This window comes from Colossoma macropomum, unplaced genomic scaffold (assembly GCF_904425465.1).
Source record: "Colossoma macropomum unplaced genomic scaffold, Colossoma_macropomum, whole genome shotgun sequence".
Lineage (NCBI taxonomy): Eukaryota > Metazoa > Chordata > Actinopteri > Characiformes > Serrasalmidae > Colossoma > Colossoma macropomum.
In genome coordinates, this window is record NW_023494786.1 from 35,235,024 (window position 1) to 35,251,569 (window position 16,546).

A 16,546-nucleotide genomic window follows, 5' to 3' on the forward strand; every position below is an offset into this window, starting at 1 on the left:
GTGTACAGGTGGCGTCGGTGCTGCAGGGACTTTCCTTTCTGCTTCTGTTCTTCTGTGTTCTGTGTATCGAGTCGTGCTTTCAGGTGCTATCAGACCTGCAGTGGAGAAGTTCTTGGGTGTCCTGATGCTCCACATGAACAGATATTCTAGATCGGGTGTCTAATGCCCCTCATAAAGGAGTGTGTATGATCAAAGTGCTTGAAAGGATCTGCGCTGACCGTGTTTTAATTACTGTTTCTAATTTTCATTACCAAGAAAATTCTTAGACTGTGACTCTTTATTGTAGACCTGTTACTGTCAGTCAAAATTCCTGGACAATTTCTCATCCAAAAAGTGCTATTTTTGACCATTTTCATCTAAAAAAAAGCTATAGTTTTGTTTAGCTATATAAATGATTCTACTTCCTTATAGATTTTAATGATATTTGATTTTTATTAATTGGATTGCGTGTCAGCTCCCTTGTGTTTTGCGTAATCATTATATTAGTCTTTCTGGGTAGGTTGTAATTTTTTTTATTGCTTGTTATTTTTTTATTTCTCCTGATTTCTGAATGTATTATTTGTAAATGCATTAATAAAGTTGACTTCATGAACTGAACATTCTGATGTCGTTTAGGTGTTGACTGCAAAAGAGAGGAAGACTCAGACTGATGACAGAAATAAGCTGACGGAGCACTTCATCATGGCTCTCCCCATGTTACTGTCGAAGGTAAAGCTCACACAGTGTCACACTGTGTTATCAACAAGTCAGAATTTTCACATTTTTGAATATTTGTTAATTTGTTTAAATATCAAATAGTAAGTTAGGATATTTTGATTTGTCAATCGTCTCTCTAAAGTTATACTTTCTCATATTTAAATATTGTGAGTTGTCTGAACTCCATCCTCCACCAGAAGGCAGTGTGGAGCTGAGTCTTATGTTTTGGTCTAAGGTTTTAATCTGTTTTGTCCAGTAAAGGAAATGGAAAGACTACTGCAGCTTTAAAGACTGCCGCACACCATCTAAAGACTACCTCACACTGTCTAAAGACTACTGCAGCCGTCTAAAGGCTCCCATACACCATCTAAACAGACTGTTATCATGTAGACTTTAGATTGACACTTTTTGGTGTAAATTTCAAGCCATGCCTTCTACAGATTTGCGCTCTAGGTTTTTATACATATCCTATAACTCCAGAGCTTAATTAACAGTCCTGTGTTTGCTGCAGTACCAGGCGGACTCTGAGAAAGTGGCCAACCTCCTGCAGATCCCTCAGTACTTTAATTTGGACGTCTACAGTACAGGACGGATGGAGAAGGTACAAAAACTCTGATTTTCTGAGGTCCAATAAGTTATTGTCATTTGGCTGTGCATTCAATTTATGAAACATGATTGTTACATATGATACTATTGTTATATATGTTATATATATATTTATCACATAATCAACTACATAATTAACTTCATGATTATATTTACACTTGATTTTCATTCTGTATGGACAGGACAGGCTCATGTCTGCACTTTTGACTTGTTTCAATGTCAAAAAAATGACTAAAAACAAGACTGAACTTTTCATATCTCCTCTTCTACTTACAAACATGAATGTGTTGTGGATTGGAAGTTTACAGTCTGCACTTTCCACACAATTTCTCCACTTGTTTCAATTAGATAATAATTTGTGTGTGTGTGTGTGTGTGTGTGTGTGTGTGTGTGCAGCACCTGGATGCTCTTCTGAAGCAGATGAGGCTGGTGGTGGAGAAGCACACGGAGCCGGAGGTTCTGGAGGCCTGCAGTAGAACTTTCAGCATACTGTGCAGTGAGGAGCTCAGTATCATGAACAGAGTGGACATCGCCCGGAGCCAGCTGATAGACGAGCTGACTGACAGATTCAGCCACGCAGTGGAGGAGCTTCTGCAGGAGGTACCATACAGTCAGCTCCTGCAGCAAATAAGATCATTACTGAGACACAATAGCTGCATTTACATGATAATACGTTATTAATCTGACTAACAGCTCAAAGAATACACAGTCTGATTGAGGCCATTTGGAATAAAATGTCTATCCGACTGATCGAGGTGGGTAATCCTGTAAATAATCCGTTAAATAGAAGAATAATATCCGTGTAAACGCCTGTATCTGATTACATTCCCTATCAGAAAGTTTAAGTCCGTTCTGATCATGTTCGTCGCGTCATAGTGAAAGTTTATACCGTTCAACATGGCGGAGCAGAAACTGGTCTGCAGAGGAGACGAAGTTCATGCTCTGATCTTTAAAAGACGGCGGTGGGACGGACGTCCAGCTTATGTGTCTCAGAACACGACGTCTTCCTCCCGGCCTTCTTTAATAAGGACACGTGAAGGACGTTTTCCTGAGTCATAATATAGAAAACAAAAACAAACTGAGACATCATTTGGAAAAATCTGACTGGACTCACGTGATGCTGGTTGTCATGGTAATTTTAGATCGGATTACTTGTGGTGTGGATGTAAACAGAAACAGGTTGTTGAGTAGAGTGAGCATAAACACCTCAGCCTTAATCTATAATCGGAATGTATTCAATCGGATTGGCAAAAATCTTTGCATGTAAACACAGTCGATGGCTAAAATTTTATTGTGCCATAAATGTGACCATAAATCTTGCCTTTGAAGCAATAAACAAAAATCAATAGTTTTAATTGGCTGCTACTACTGGTTTTAGATACGTAACGTACATTAGTCCAATTTATAAATAACTCGTCGAGATTTGAGGCAAGTGTGTGATGATTTAGGCATGACTTTTGATTTGTGTACCTTCCATTGCTTTTTGTTTTTGTTTGCATGGGTTTAGACTGTCTGCTCTAAACTAAAGCCTTTCTCTCCACCTGTTACAGGGAGATGAAGCAGATGATGATGACATTTACAGCGTCCTGTCCACCCTCAAAAGACTCACTGCCTTCCACAAGTGCGTCCCTGCTTCTCCTCAATGCCTTTCTACTGTTACCCAGAAAAGCTATGATCTACGAGACTTGATGTCTGTTTTGTTTCACTGACAGTGCCCATGATCTGACCAGGTGGGACCTGTTTGGGAACTGTTATCGCTTGTTGAGAGCAGGGATAGAGCACGGCTCAATGCCAGAGCAGGTATGATACTTTCAGTTTTGTTCAGGTAACAGACATGTGCCCAGTTTAATGACAGAGAGGACAGATTTTAATTTATCAGTTTAAAACACATCCAGGCAAATCTATATTAGTTGTTTAAATATATTTAAAGTTATATTTAGATTATATTTAAAGTTATAAAGTTATATTTTAGCAATGATTACATATCCCTCATCAAAAAACACTAATTCATTGTAGATCTGCACAAATTTTCTATAGAGGGCTGTAGCATATACTAAACTAGGGTCCAGCCTGATCCTACTGACCTCATCTTTCTTGTATAGTCTGTCCTGTGTTGTCTGTCATGTGTTTTCTGACCTGTTTCTGATTGTGTCCCATATGCTCTGTTCTGTCTTTTGTCCCATGTTGTCTGACCCTGGTTGTCTGACCCTTGTTCTCTGTTCCTTGCTGTCTGTTCCATGTTGCCTGTCCTGTGTTGTTTGTCTGCTATCTGTCCCTTGTTGTCTGTCCTGTCCTGTCAGTCCCCTTGGAATTCCCTTTGTTTCTTTATTTCTTCAGTTTTTTTACTCGTCTTGTCTGTCCCTCGTTTTCTGTCCCATATTATCTGATCTATGATACCTGACCAATGTTGTCTGACCTGAGTTGCCTGGCCTTTGTTGTCTGACCTGGGTTGTCTGACCCGTCTTGTGTAACCTTTTTTTGTCTGCTCCTTGTTGCCTGACTGGTGTTGTCTGACCGTTTGTTATCTGTCCCCTGTTGTCTGACCCATCTTGTCTTTCCCATTAAGTCTGACCCGTGTTGACTGACCTGAATTGTCTGATCCATGTTGTCTTTACCATGTTTGATTTTCCATGCTTTCTTTCCCATGTTGTCTGACATGAGTTGTCTGACCTGTGTTGACTGACTCAAGTTTTCTGGCCTGTCTTGTCTGACTCTTGTTGTGTTTTCCATTTTGTCTAGTTTCCCATACCTTTGTCGTCTGATCTGAGTTGTCTGTTCTTTGTTGTTTTAGCCCAGTTGTTGTGTGTCCTTTGCTGTCTGACCCTTGTTGTCTGAGCCATGTTGTCTGTGCCTTGTTAATGAGGTAATATGTTGTCTGACTTGTGTTGTTTGACTCATCCTCTTGGCGCCTTGTGGTCTCTCCCATGTTGTCTAACCCTAGTTGTCTGACCCATGTTATTTTACCCTAGCTGTCTCACCCCACTGTTTTTCTGTCCTGTGTTTGTCTAAACCACCTTGTCTGCCCCTTGTTATCTGTTTCTTGTTGTCTGCCCTTTGTTATTTGCCCAATGTTGTTTATCTTTTGTTGCCTGACCTAAGTTTGTCTGACATGAGTTGCCTGACCCATGTTGTCTGACTTTGAGTAGCCTGACCCATGTTGACTGATTCGAGTTGTCTGACCTTTTATTTTCTGTTCCTTCTTGTCTGACCCATCTTGTCTTTGCCATGTTGTCTGGTTTCCCATACCTTTTCCGTCTGATCTTTTTTGTCTGATCCGAGTTGTCTGATCCGAGTTGTCTGTCCCATGTTGCCTGTTCATTGTTGTTTGAGCCCAGTTGTTGTTTGTTCTTTGCTGTTTGATCCTGGTTGTCTGAGCCATGTTGTCTGTGCCTTCCTATTTGTCCTGTGTTGTCTGACTTGTCTTGTCTGTCCCTTGTGGTCTCTCCCATCTTGTCTAACCTTAGTTGTCTCACCCCACTGTTTGTCTGTCCTGTGTTGTCTGTACTATGTCATCTGTGTAAACCACCTTGTCTGTCCTTTGTTATCTGTTTCTTGTTGTCTGTCCTTTGTTATTTGTCCTATGTTGTTTACCTCTTGTTGCCTGACCTGTGTTGTCTGTCCCCACTTGTCTGTCCTTTGTCTACTGCCTTGTGTTGTCTGACCTCTGTTATCTGACTCTTGTATTTTATTCTGTAGATAGCAGTCCAGGCTCTGCAGTGCTCACATTATTCAATCCTGTGGCAGTTGGTGAAGATCACAGAAGGCTCTCCATCCAAGGTATAAATACTTGCCAATGAATCAGTAGTTCTCCAGAAGATATATGTCATCTAGCACAGTGTTTCCCAGTCCTGCTTTAGGAGTACCACTGCCCTGCACAAATGTATTGTACACTGTACTACCCTGTTTCCAAAAAAGTTGGGATGGTGCAAAGACAACATATCAAATGTTGAAACTGAGCACTTTTATTGTTTTTTGAAAAATATTTGCCCATTTTTAATATGTTGCCAGCAACACATTTCAAAAAAGTTGGGACAGGGGCAACAAAAGACTCCTGGTGAAACATTTCACAACTAATTAAGTTAATCAGCAACAGGTCAGTAACATGAATGGGTATAAAGAGCATCTCAGAGAGGCGGAGTCTTTCAGAAGTAAAGATGAGGAGGGGTTCACCACTCTGTGAAAGACTGCACGAGCAAATAGTGCAACAATTCATGGATAATGTTTCACAACGTAAAATAGCAAAGAAAGTGGGGATTTAATCGTCTACAGAACATAATATCATTAAAAGACTCAGAGAATCCCATAATTTATATCACTATATTGGATAGGCATGATTTTCAGGCCCTTCGTTAAAAACAGACGCGATTCTGTAGTGGAAATCACTGCAAGGTGTCCAGCCTGTGTCGCCAGCCGCCAGCAGAGGGCAACCGTGGCAAAGTGCCCTCGGGTTGATTAGGCCCAACCTGACACACCTGTGGACTCCTCTACTTAAGGCTGTGGCAAACAGCAGCCCTTTGTCACAACTTTGTAAAGGGGTGACTGGTATGGTACACAGCCCAGGTGGGTATTTAAACAAAAAGAAAAGAAAATTAAAAATGAAAAGTCTGCCTTCCCGTCATAATTAAAGTGGAAGTGTCTTTTGTTTTCTCATTATCTTTTATTGTTAACGTTTCTGGTTAAGCCTTTGTTTGAGCTGCTTTCATGCCTTTTTGTTTCCTATTCCTTGAGGTGTTTTACCAAGTGTTACCCGGGCTTCTCAGTGGTGCAGCGGTAACTCCACAGCCTGCTGACCAGTACATCGGTTCGAGCCTGGCTCTGGGTCACTTCATCCCTAACGTGACAATTCACATCCCGTTACCTCAATAAATTTGTTTAACACCCTTTCTCACGGGTCTTCATCATTGCACTTGGGTCCGCCTCCCTGCCGTCCCATAACAGTCTGTGAACACAGTTTGTTGCTGCATCCACAACTGCAAGTTAAACTCTACCATACAAAGAATAATCCACATATAAACAGGATGCAGAAACACCGCTGCCTTCTCTGGGCCCAAGCCCATTTAAAATGGACTGAGGTGAAGTGGAAAATAATGGACATCCTCCAGGCTAAAGAGGAGCTTGTTATCAGCATACAGTTCAAAAGCCAGCATCCATGATGGTATGGGGGGGGCGGTTAGTGCACATGGCATGGGTGCCCTGCACATCTGTGAGAACCCCCTTAATGCTGAATAATATATCCAGGTTTTGGTGCAACATATGCTCCCATCCAGACGACGTCTTTTTCAGGAAAGGCCAAACCACATTGTGCACATATAACAACAGAATGGCTCCTTAAAAAGTAAAAGAACAAAAAAAGTAAAAGAACAAAAAAAATCTCAGTTTCAACATTTAAAATGTTGTCTATTTGTATCCCCTTTTATTTACATTTCGCACAGCGTCACAACTTTTTGAGAAAGGGTTGTAGTTAGTGTAGCTCCTATACATGTACCTCAGCTCTGGAAGTGCTTATTAATGAACTGATTAGTTGGATGAAGGTGCTAGAACAGACAAAACACCAAAAGATGTAAGGTTTTGATAATTGATAATTGGGAGCCACTGATCTGACAAATTTTTCACATGCTTATGTCTTCACTGTTTGAAAGAATTTTCCAGAACAGCAGTGTATAGATGCAAATCTGTGCATAGAGGCACCACTGAACACATCTTTGTCTCTTACTGTTCTTAGGATGATCTGATTGCACTGAGAAGAGTGGTCAAATCATTCTTGGCTGTGTGTCAACAGTGTTTATCCAATGTCAACACACCGGTCAAAGAGCAGGTGAGCTGCAGACCAGCAGCTGGTCCACTCTGATCTCTAACCCTGACCTTTCTGACCTGGGTATCTGCCTCCTGCAGGCCTTCATGCTGCTGTGTGACCTGCTGATGATCTTCAGCCACCAGCTGATGGCGGGCGGAAGAGAGGGCCTGCAGCCGCTGGTGTTTAACCCAGACTCTGTGCTGCAGAACGAGCTGCTCAACTTTGTCCTGGACCATGTGTTCATCGAGCAGGATGAAGAGAACCAGAGTGTAGGTCAGTGTCTCAGCTAAAGATGGGAGCTGATCCCATCATCAGGAGATCCTCAGTGATGCCACAGCCATCCATGCCGGCCAGTCCGCCATCACTTAGCACAATGCTAACTGAATTAGGAGTTGGTGCTCTCCTCCAAGTGTGTTGAGCGTCAGTGACATTGCATTAGTGATGGTTTGAGAAGATTTGGTGGAGCATCACATGTTTCAGAGGAAGTTTGTGCTCGCATTCATCCTCCCAGCTTGGTAGCGTCGGATACCAGCTAACAGATGGAACTCAATCTGACTAAATTGGGAAGAAAATTAGGGGATTTTTTTTTAAATCTTTTCTAATGAGTTTTGTTTTTTATACCTGTTTAATTAGTGAACATTTTTTACAAATTAATTAAAGTTTTGCACACTATTAGCATCATATTGAAACTTTGTTAGCTAGCATGACCAGAAAAGCTGAGTCTGTGTTGGATCTGGGGATATTACACAATGAACATGTGAACTACATGACCAAACCTTCTGACATGGTCAAATAAATGATGCTGCGTTTTTTGCAGATGGAGATGAGGAAGATGAAGCCAATAAGATCGAAGCCTTACACAAGAGGAGGAACCTGCTGGCTGCCTTCAGCAAACTCATCATCTACGACATAGTGGACATGTCGGCAGCTGCAGACATCTTCAAACACTACATGAAGGTGACCATCTCGTATAATGTTGTAAAGCAATACTGCACCCAAAACTTCTCATGCATTCAATATTTTTTAAAAACAAAAATAGAAATAAAATAATAATTAAACGTTTGTTGCACAGGAACTGCAGAGGAGCATGTTTTAAGAAATTAAATCATTAACTGAGTAGCAGAACTGTGGCCACTCGCATAAAAATTCTTAAGTTAAACGCTTAAGAGAGAAACTTCAATTTTGCAACTGAAGTGCTGAAACTTAAACTTGGTGTCTAAAACTTGAAAAAAAGTTTGCATTTACTTTTTTTTCACTTTCTAATTTTTTTCACTTTCTACATTTATACTTTTCAAGAACTCAAAGACGCTTACAGGGTTTTCGAAATACAGAACAGTAAAGACAAACATAAAAACGAAGCACAGTCATAACATCACAAGCAAAAACATAGCAGGACTTGGCAAAGAGCTGGTTCAGGATTAAGAACAGTTCTAAGCAATAGAAAAGAGAGGTTTTAAGTTTAGATTTAAAGTGGAGACAGAGTTGGCCTGTTGAATATGTGAGGGGAAGAGTTCCAGAGTCGGAGAGCCAGCCTAGAGAAAGCAGGATCACCGTACCCATGAAGTTTGGAAGGTGGGACAGTGAGTAAACCAGCGAGTCCAATTTTGAATTGTATGCTGTATTTTACAGGGAGCCAGTGGAGATGTTGCAGGATGGGTGTAATGTGCTGATGTGCACGGGTGCGGGTGAGGAGGCGAGCAGCAGAGTTCTGTACCATCTGGAGTTTGCATAAATGGGAGGAGTTAATACCAGCAAGTAGAGAGTTACAATAGTCCAGGCGACTAGAAATGAATGCATGAATAAGAGTTTCTGCCGCAGACTGAGAGAGTGACGGTCGAATTTTTGCAATGTTACGGAGAAAAAAGAGGTTTTAACTACAGAGTTGATGTGGGCACTGACTGAGAGAGTTGAGTCAAAGAGAACGCCCAGATTTCGTACCAGAGGGGAAGGGGACAGAGGTACACTGTCGATGTCGAGAGGTTTTAGAGAGAGTTGATTTGGATCCTATATCCTATCCTAAGTTCTGTTTATGTCACTATTTAACATGAGAAAGTTGTGCTTCATCCATGTTTTCATTTCTGTTATGCAGTTTTCAACCTGGGTGAGGGGTGGATTTTTAATAGATAGAGTGCTAATGTAAATCTGTGTGTCATCTGCATAACAGTGAACGTTCAGCTTGAAGCTACGTATTATGTGGCCAAGAGGAAGTGTGTACACAATAAACAAAAGAGGTCCAAGGACTGAGCCTTGAGGGACCCCCTGAGTAACCACAGACGTATGAGAAGTATGGCCACCGAGGGTGACAAACTGTTTTCTGCCAATCAGATATGACTTAAACCACTCCAGGACAGTGCCCCTAATGCCCTAATTCATCATTTAAAAGTCAGAGGCTTCAAGTTTTTCACACCATGTCGTACGTCTTTACGTATTAACATCACACACAGACTCTAAAAGAAGGTCTGGCCAAAATGGCCAAAATCTGATTATTATTATTATTATTATTTTGTACTGTACACTTACTGTTTGTTGTTGTGAATGATTCTTCAGTACTATAACGACTACGGGGACATCATTAAGGAAACATTAAGCAAGACCAGACAAACGGACAAGATCCTGTGCGCCAAAACGCTAATCCTGAGCCTACAGCAGGTGACTGTCTTCAGCATTTAACTGTTCATCAGTAATGCAGTGAGAGATCAGTGACAAATTCATATCATTTTCCTGTTTACTCCAAATATGGTCGATCAGCCAAAGCATGTTTGATTTCCGAAGTTTGTTTCTTTAGTTTTATCAGTGGAGCTACGAGGCTAATGTAGCTAACATGTTTTGGCTGATCAGCTACTGTCACTTCAGTAGTTTGAGCAGTATTGATTAACAGTGATTTTCATTTATGATCCGTCATGTTTTCAAATGTGAAAATAGGTAGTGCTGCTCAGACCAGTTCAGGAAAACTGATACTCATTTTAAAGACTTTATTAAAGTCATTCTCTGCGCTCTGCTTCAGCTCTTTAATGAGCTGATCCAGGATCAGGGCCCAAATCTGGACCGCACCTCGTCCCATGTGAGTGGGTTAAAGGAGCTGGCACGGCGCTTCGCTCTGACCTTCGGCCTGGACCAGATCAAAACCAGGGAGGCTGTGGCCACTCTGCACAAGTAAGCCTGGACGCAGTGGGACATTTTTGGTAGATCTTCTCATAAATCCAACTTAGGCTCCACAGGGAAGAGCACAAGAGGCAGATTAGGTCTTCTTAAGCTGCTTTTCCACTGCATAGTACCAGCTTGATTCGACTCGCCTTTTGTTTTTCCACTAGGCAAATCTGGTACCTGGTACTATTTTTGGTACCACCTTTGGCTCGCCTCCAAGCAAGCTGAGCCGATACCAAAAGGTGATGTAAAAACACCAAACACGTATGCTAACGTTAGCTACCAGGTTAACTAAGCCTCTTGTGTTGCCTTTTTTGAGCAGTCAGAATCGTCTCGTTGTCTGAACTCTGATGTAGTTTTACCCAAACTCTCCTGTTAGTCAGCAGTTTTCTGTCTCGCTGCCTCTTCTGAACAACATTTGTCTCCTTCACATCACATCGGCATTGCTATGATGACCAGCTGCATTGAGGGGGTGCTATATCTGCAGTGGTAAACAAAGTAGCTGGTTCGAGTCGAGTCAGTACCATTGAGCAGTGGAAAAGCGGCTTTAGAGGACAGAAACAAGTTCTAGCATTGTAGCGAGTGGCCAATCCTAAAAATTCCTTTCAAATCCCAGTCCGTTTATTGACGTGAGGCCACTGGGTCACATTCTGTCTATTAGCATCCCATTAGTCTAACTAGCGTTCTTCATAGCCAGGTAGCTAACATTAGCTATAAGCACTGCACTGCCCAGCTCCACTGACTTAGCTATGAATAACTGCTACAGGTGGTGGTGAGAAAAAGCAGGACTTCAATGTTTGTCTTTGATTCTTCAATGTTATTTGATTTTGTTAAATGTTTCTGAGCTGAAGTGCAGAGCTACACCGTTACCGTTACCGTTACCTCTGTGGAAAACGGCTTTATGAGCTGCTCGGCTAACGAGAGCTGGCTGCACAAAAACTTCTAAGAGTGCTGCTTTGGGCTTCAATGGTCAGCTTGGTACCAACTAAATATGGTATAAATATGGTTAATATTTTTTTTTACACTGTTTTTCCATAATGAGTTATTTTCATTTTCTTGAGCTCTCATGATATTTATGTCATTATCATGGAAAAACGCATGTTATTTTCTCTAGATCTTAATTTATTTATATCATTGCCATGATATAATGGACAGTTTTGTCAAGATAACATCTGTTGTGTCATAAAGACAGAAATAACTCGATCTGGAGATCAATTGGAAATGAGTTTCCAATCCATGGCGCTTTAAGTCTGCAGAGTTAGTGTTTCCAACAAATAAACAGTTTGGCTTAATTTTATGATATTAAACGCAGAAACTGGAGGTGGAGTGAATTTGCAAGTGGATGTTGAAGAATAGGAGGCACATTTGTGAGAGCCCTGCTATAAAAAGACCATTAGCACCATTAGGTTAAAAACCTGTTGGTTTTGCTTTCTAATGGGAATTGGCTTAATGTTTGCCATTAGAGACCACTAGCTTCTCCAGGAGACCTTAAGATTCCATTAGGAAACCATCAGATGCATCTGGAAATCAGAACACATGTTAAACCATTACAGTCCTTTACACTGTGGTATCAGCCCATCAGGAAAACACACAATACCATTAGTGACCATCAGGAAGCGGCAGAACCTTTTAATGGGTTCTATGATTGTTCTCAGCAGGGAGCGCAGTGACCGGTTAATAGGGATCTTGAATGTCCTGCTTTAAGAAATCACTGCTGCAGTGTGTGAATTCCAGCTGTGCTGTTATGCTGTTTGACTCTCAGCTGTAACAGCACCTCTTTGTGTTTCTGTGCTCAGGGATGGGATTGAGTTCGCATTCAAGCTTCCGAACCCGAAAGGGCCCGACTGGCCCCCTCCGAACCTGGCCTTTTTGGAGGTCCTGTGTGAATTCTCCTCCAAACTGCTGCGCCAAGACAAGAAAACAGTGTATGTTTGTTAGCGTCTCTCTCTCTCTCTCTCTCACAACTCTCTCTCTCTCTCTCTCTCTCTCTCTCTCTCTCACAACTCTGTTGAGGTTTGGCTCACAGCCTCTGCTAATTGCTAATGCTAACAGTCAAACCATGTTGAGTTGTTAATTTTTCAAAAATTCCCCCATAATTCAGTGTGTGAGATGTAAACAGAGTGACTCAGAGTGGTTTGGTGTGAAATGGTTCAGATGTCTTTACAGTGGTGGTGATAGGAACCAGGGGTCGCCATGACTACAACACAGATATAGACATTTTATTTACTATCCAGAACCACCAGAGAACCTACACGAGTCTTCTGAGTTTATATGGAATGTTGATGATGGAAAATAGTGGAAAATCTGAAATAATAAGTTTTCTTTGGGGACTATTTTGCCTCACAGCGCCCTGCATGTATCCCTCCACCATGAATGGAGTTTAAGTTCTCTAAACTATCATAAAACAGTGTCTCAGTCATCAGGCAGTGAATTCATAACCATTTACTGTAGTAACTTTCTGTGAGGGAGCTTTTAGAGGTGGACGTCTGGTTCCTATCACCACCACTGTGAACAGTTCTGACTCTGTAAGTTTATCTAGAACAGAGCGTTTCACACCGGACCACTCTGAACCTCTCTGATTACATCTTAATCATGTAATTATGCTGATAATTAGAATAACTGGTGGAAATCCCTTTTCAGTAATCTTGATTGTGCTTTCTGACACTGTATGACACTGTTTTCTATAAACATGGACTCGTTTTAAACTGCTGCTGTGTTTAGCTGTGCTAATGTACTTTAGTGTTTATAGTTAACAGCTTGTCAGAACCAAGTCTCGGATGATCGACTACGTTTGCGGTGCTCCATTATCGGTTTGTTTGGATTTGTTGTTTCTGCTGTAAGTTTATTCTGTAATGTACACTGTTTCAGTGCATTGTGTATCTGCCTGTAAGGACAGTAAAGGTAATCAAGACCAGACGGGTCCTCCCTGCTGTGATTCTGACCCTGTCCGTCTGTCCGTCTGTCCCTCAGCCACTCGTACCTGGAGAAGTTCCTGACGGAGCAGATGTGTGAGCGGCGGGAGGACGTGTGGTTGCCCCTCATTTCCTACAGAAACTCGCTGCTGACCGGTGGAGATGATGACCATGGCTCCATCACCAGCGGTGGCAGCAGCAGGACCGGATCCGTCCGCAGCAGGAAGAGCCGAGCCGCCCACAGGAAACGCACTGAGGGTGAGGAAGATAGACAGAGTCTGTCTGTCTGTCTGTCTGTCTGTCTCGCCTGAACGATTTGGGGAAAATATATAATTAACGATTAAGTTGAAGTCCAGGCCTGATAATCCTCATAATCCACTTTTCTAGCTTGAGGCTGGAACTCTGGATGTAGTGCACCAGACTGCCTGTCAGTCATGGTTGTGATGTCACAGCACATGGCTGTTTGGCTGCTTTTGATTATCTAACTTATTTAATGCAGTTCATAAACTGTGTTATTAGATTAAATTTCCCCATTTAAACACTTTGGTAATAAAGTAGCTGAGAATTAAAAATGCAACTCGTCTGTTTTGACTATTTGACTCTTTTTAAATGTGATTTTTATATTAAAAAATTAATCTTTCTGCCCGAGTCTGTCTCAGCATTCCAGACAAAGCCCAGAAAACTGTTTTCCATGATATGGAGAGGGTCCAGATTAGTCCAGGTGGATTTTAGAAAGGGTCCAGATTAGTCCAGGTGGATGTTGGAAAGGGTCCAGATTAGTCCAGGTGGATTAAATGAACAAAGTAAAAATAAAAAAGAAACTGAAATGAATGACTGACTGTGGCGTCAGGATGCAGACCCTGTCCTGTGTGTGGAGTTTGCAGACTTGCTCTTCTGTAACTGAAACTGCCAAGAGACTTTCATATATTTCATATATAAGCAGAGTTCCATAAAAACACAGAGGGACACTGTCCAGAAAAAAGGGCAGAACCTGAAAACAGAAAGAAGTAAACTCTTCAAATAGCTTTTATTTTAGATCAAAGGGTTTTGGGCAGTTTTTGTGTTATTGTTTTCTTTTGATATCAAGGTTTAAATGTTTTTCAGTAAAACTGCAAATAAATTCAGCAAATTTTTGTGCTACTAATTTACAAACATAGTGTGTAGAAATATTTATTGAATAATGGATCTTGTTAGCTGAGGTTGTGCTGAATCTGATCTATAACACGTTATGATTGTCAAAAATGAAACGAAACAAAATGAAAGTGTAAACACAAACACAGTGTCTGAACGTAGGTCTGAAGGGTTAAAGTTGCCGATGTATGAATAATATTTCTGAATCTGTTGTGTTTTGCGTTGTGTTGTGTAGAGGAGAGTGCGGAGGGTCAGTGGGCGATGAAGGCTGATCCCCCACCCACTGCCCAGCTAACGTCCACAGAGCTGGAGGAAAACCCCTCACACGCCCCTGACCACGCCCAAAGACACAGTCCTGACCCCGCCCCCGAGCAGCAGGCTGAACCCGACCCAGAGCCCGACTACGGCCACAAGTAAGAGAACCAGCATGAGCGTCCTGCAGCGGTCAGTAATTACTGTGATACTCCACTCACTGAAACACACAGGCTGCTTATTGGATGCCTTAAGAACATATTCAGTGTTCGGTCATACTGAGAGCTCATCAGAAGCCGCCCACATACAGTCCTAATGGGTCTGTACCACGTCCAGTAGTGTTATGGCCAGGGTTAAAGGGGAATTTCACTACTTTTCCAAAATTCCCCCATAACTCAGTGTGTGAGATGTAAACAGAGAGATTCAGAGTGGTTTGGTGTGAAATGGTTCAGATGTCTTTACAGTGGTGGTGATAGGAACCAGGGGTCGCCATGACTACAACACAAATATAGACATTTTATTTACTATCCAGAACCACCAGTGAACCTACACGAGTCTTCTGAGTTTATATGGAATGTTGATGATGGAAAATAGTGGAAAATCTGAAATAATAAGTTTTCTTTGGGGACTATTTTGCCCACAGCGCCCTGCATGTATCCCTCCACCATGAATGGAGTTTAAGTTCTCTAAACGATCATAAAACAGTGTCTCAGTCATCAGGCAGTGAATTCATAACCATTTCATGTAGTAACTTTCTGTGAGGGAGCTTTTAGAGGTGGACGTCTGGTTCCTATCACCACCACTGTGAACAGTTCTGACTCGGTAAGTTTATCTAGAACAGAGCGTTTCACACCAAACCACTCTGAACCACTCTGAACCGCTCTGTTTACATCTTAACCACTTAATTATGTAGAGATTTTGGTGTAATTCCCCTTTAAGCTAAGGCTTAGGTTGTGGCTCAGCATGAGGAGACGACTAAGGGGATTATTAGTGAATATTTACCTGATTAAAAACTTTGTCTCCTCTCTCTGTCAGTGCGGAGATGTTGTGGCAGCAGAAGCCAGAGGATGTGAACAGGAAGGAGAGAACTGCAGTGAGCTATATGAAGGCTCGGAGTGGGGGGGTCCGGCAGACTGTGTAAGCACCACAAACATCAGGCTTTAATCAGTTTTATTAGCATTTTGGATGAAGCTATTATTTTAATAGAATTTGGGATAATGTGAGATATACACTATATGACCAAAAGTATGTGGACACGCCTCCTAATTATAGAGCTCAGGTGTTTCAGCCACACCCATTGCTAACAGGTATATAAAATCAAGCACATAGCAGTGCAGTCTCCATAGACACACACTGGCAGTAGAGGGTCGTACTGAAGAGCTCAGTGACGTTAAACTCATGTAGTTTGTGAAAATGGCCCATCCTCTATTGTATCCCTCACTACTGAGTTCCAAACTGTCTCTGGAAGCAACATCAGCAGAAGAACTGTGTGTTGGGACCTTCGTGAAATGGGTTTTCATGGCTGAGCAGCTGCACACAAGCCTAAGATCACTATGGGCAATGCCAAGTGTCGGCTGGAGTGGTGTAAAGCGCCGCCACTGGACACTGGATCAGTGGAACCGTGTTCTCTGGAGTGATGAATCTTCACTATCTGTCAGTCTGATGATGAATCTGGGTTTGGTGGATGCCAGGAGAACGTTACCTACCGGAATGCACAGTGCTGACAGTAAAGTTTGGTGGAGGAGGGATGATGGGCTGGGCTGTTTTTCAGGGTTTGGGCTCCTCAGTTCCAGTGAAGGGTGATGTTGGTGCTGCAGCACAACGACATTTTACACAGTTATCTGCTTCCAGCTTTGTGTCAGCAGTTTGGGGAAGAGCCTTTCCTGTTCCAGCATGACTGAGCCCCTGTGCACAAAGCAGCTCCATAAAGACATGGAGTGACCAGTTTGGTGTGGAGGAACTCCAGTGGCCCTCACAGAGCCCTGACCTCAACCCCACTGAACACCTCTGG

The 16,546-nt window shown here is 42.1% G+C and overlaps 1 protein-coding gene across 1 annotated transcript in view; it reads left to right on the forward strand.

Moving 5' to 3' along the window:
- Positions 1-16,546, forward strand: part of LOC118804792 (cohesin subunit SA-1-like) — a 52,883-nt gene that overhangs the window by 33,877 nt on the left and 2,460 nt on the right. The window contains exons 17-31 of the mRNA XM_036565442.1: positions 616-708; positions 1,208-1,297; positions 1,699-1,902; positions 2,853-2,923; positions 3,015-3,102; positions 4,999-5,079; positions 7,025-7,117; positions 7,195-7,369; positions 7,914-8,053; positions 9,644-9,745; positions 10,101-10,249; positions 12,037-12,165; positions 13,211-13,410; positions 14,519-14,696; positions 15,571-15,672. Of these exons, the coding sequence (XP_036421335.1) occupies positions 616-708; positions 1,208-1,297; positions 1,699-1,902; positions 2,853-2,923; positions 3,015-3,102; positions 4,999-5,079; positions 7,025-7,117; positions 7,195-7,369; positions 7,914-8,053; positions 9,644-9,745; positions 10,101-10,249; positions 12,037-12,165; positions 13,211-13,410; positions 14,519-14,696; positions 15,571-15,672 (1,895 nt within the window). The remainder of the gene's footprint in view (positions 1-615; positions 709-1,207; positions 1,298-1,698; positions 1,903-2,852; positions 2,924-3,014; positions 3,103-4,998; positions 5,080-7,024; positions 7,118-7,194; positions 7,370-7,913; positions 8,054-9,643; positions 9,746-10,100; positions 10,250-12,036; positions 12,166-13,210; positions 13,411-14,518; positions 14,697-15,570; positions 15,673-16,546) is intronic.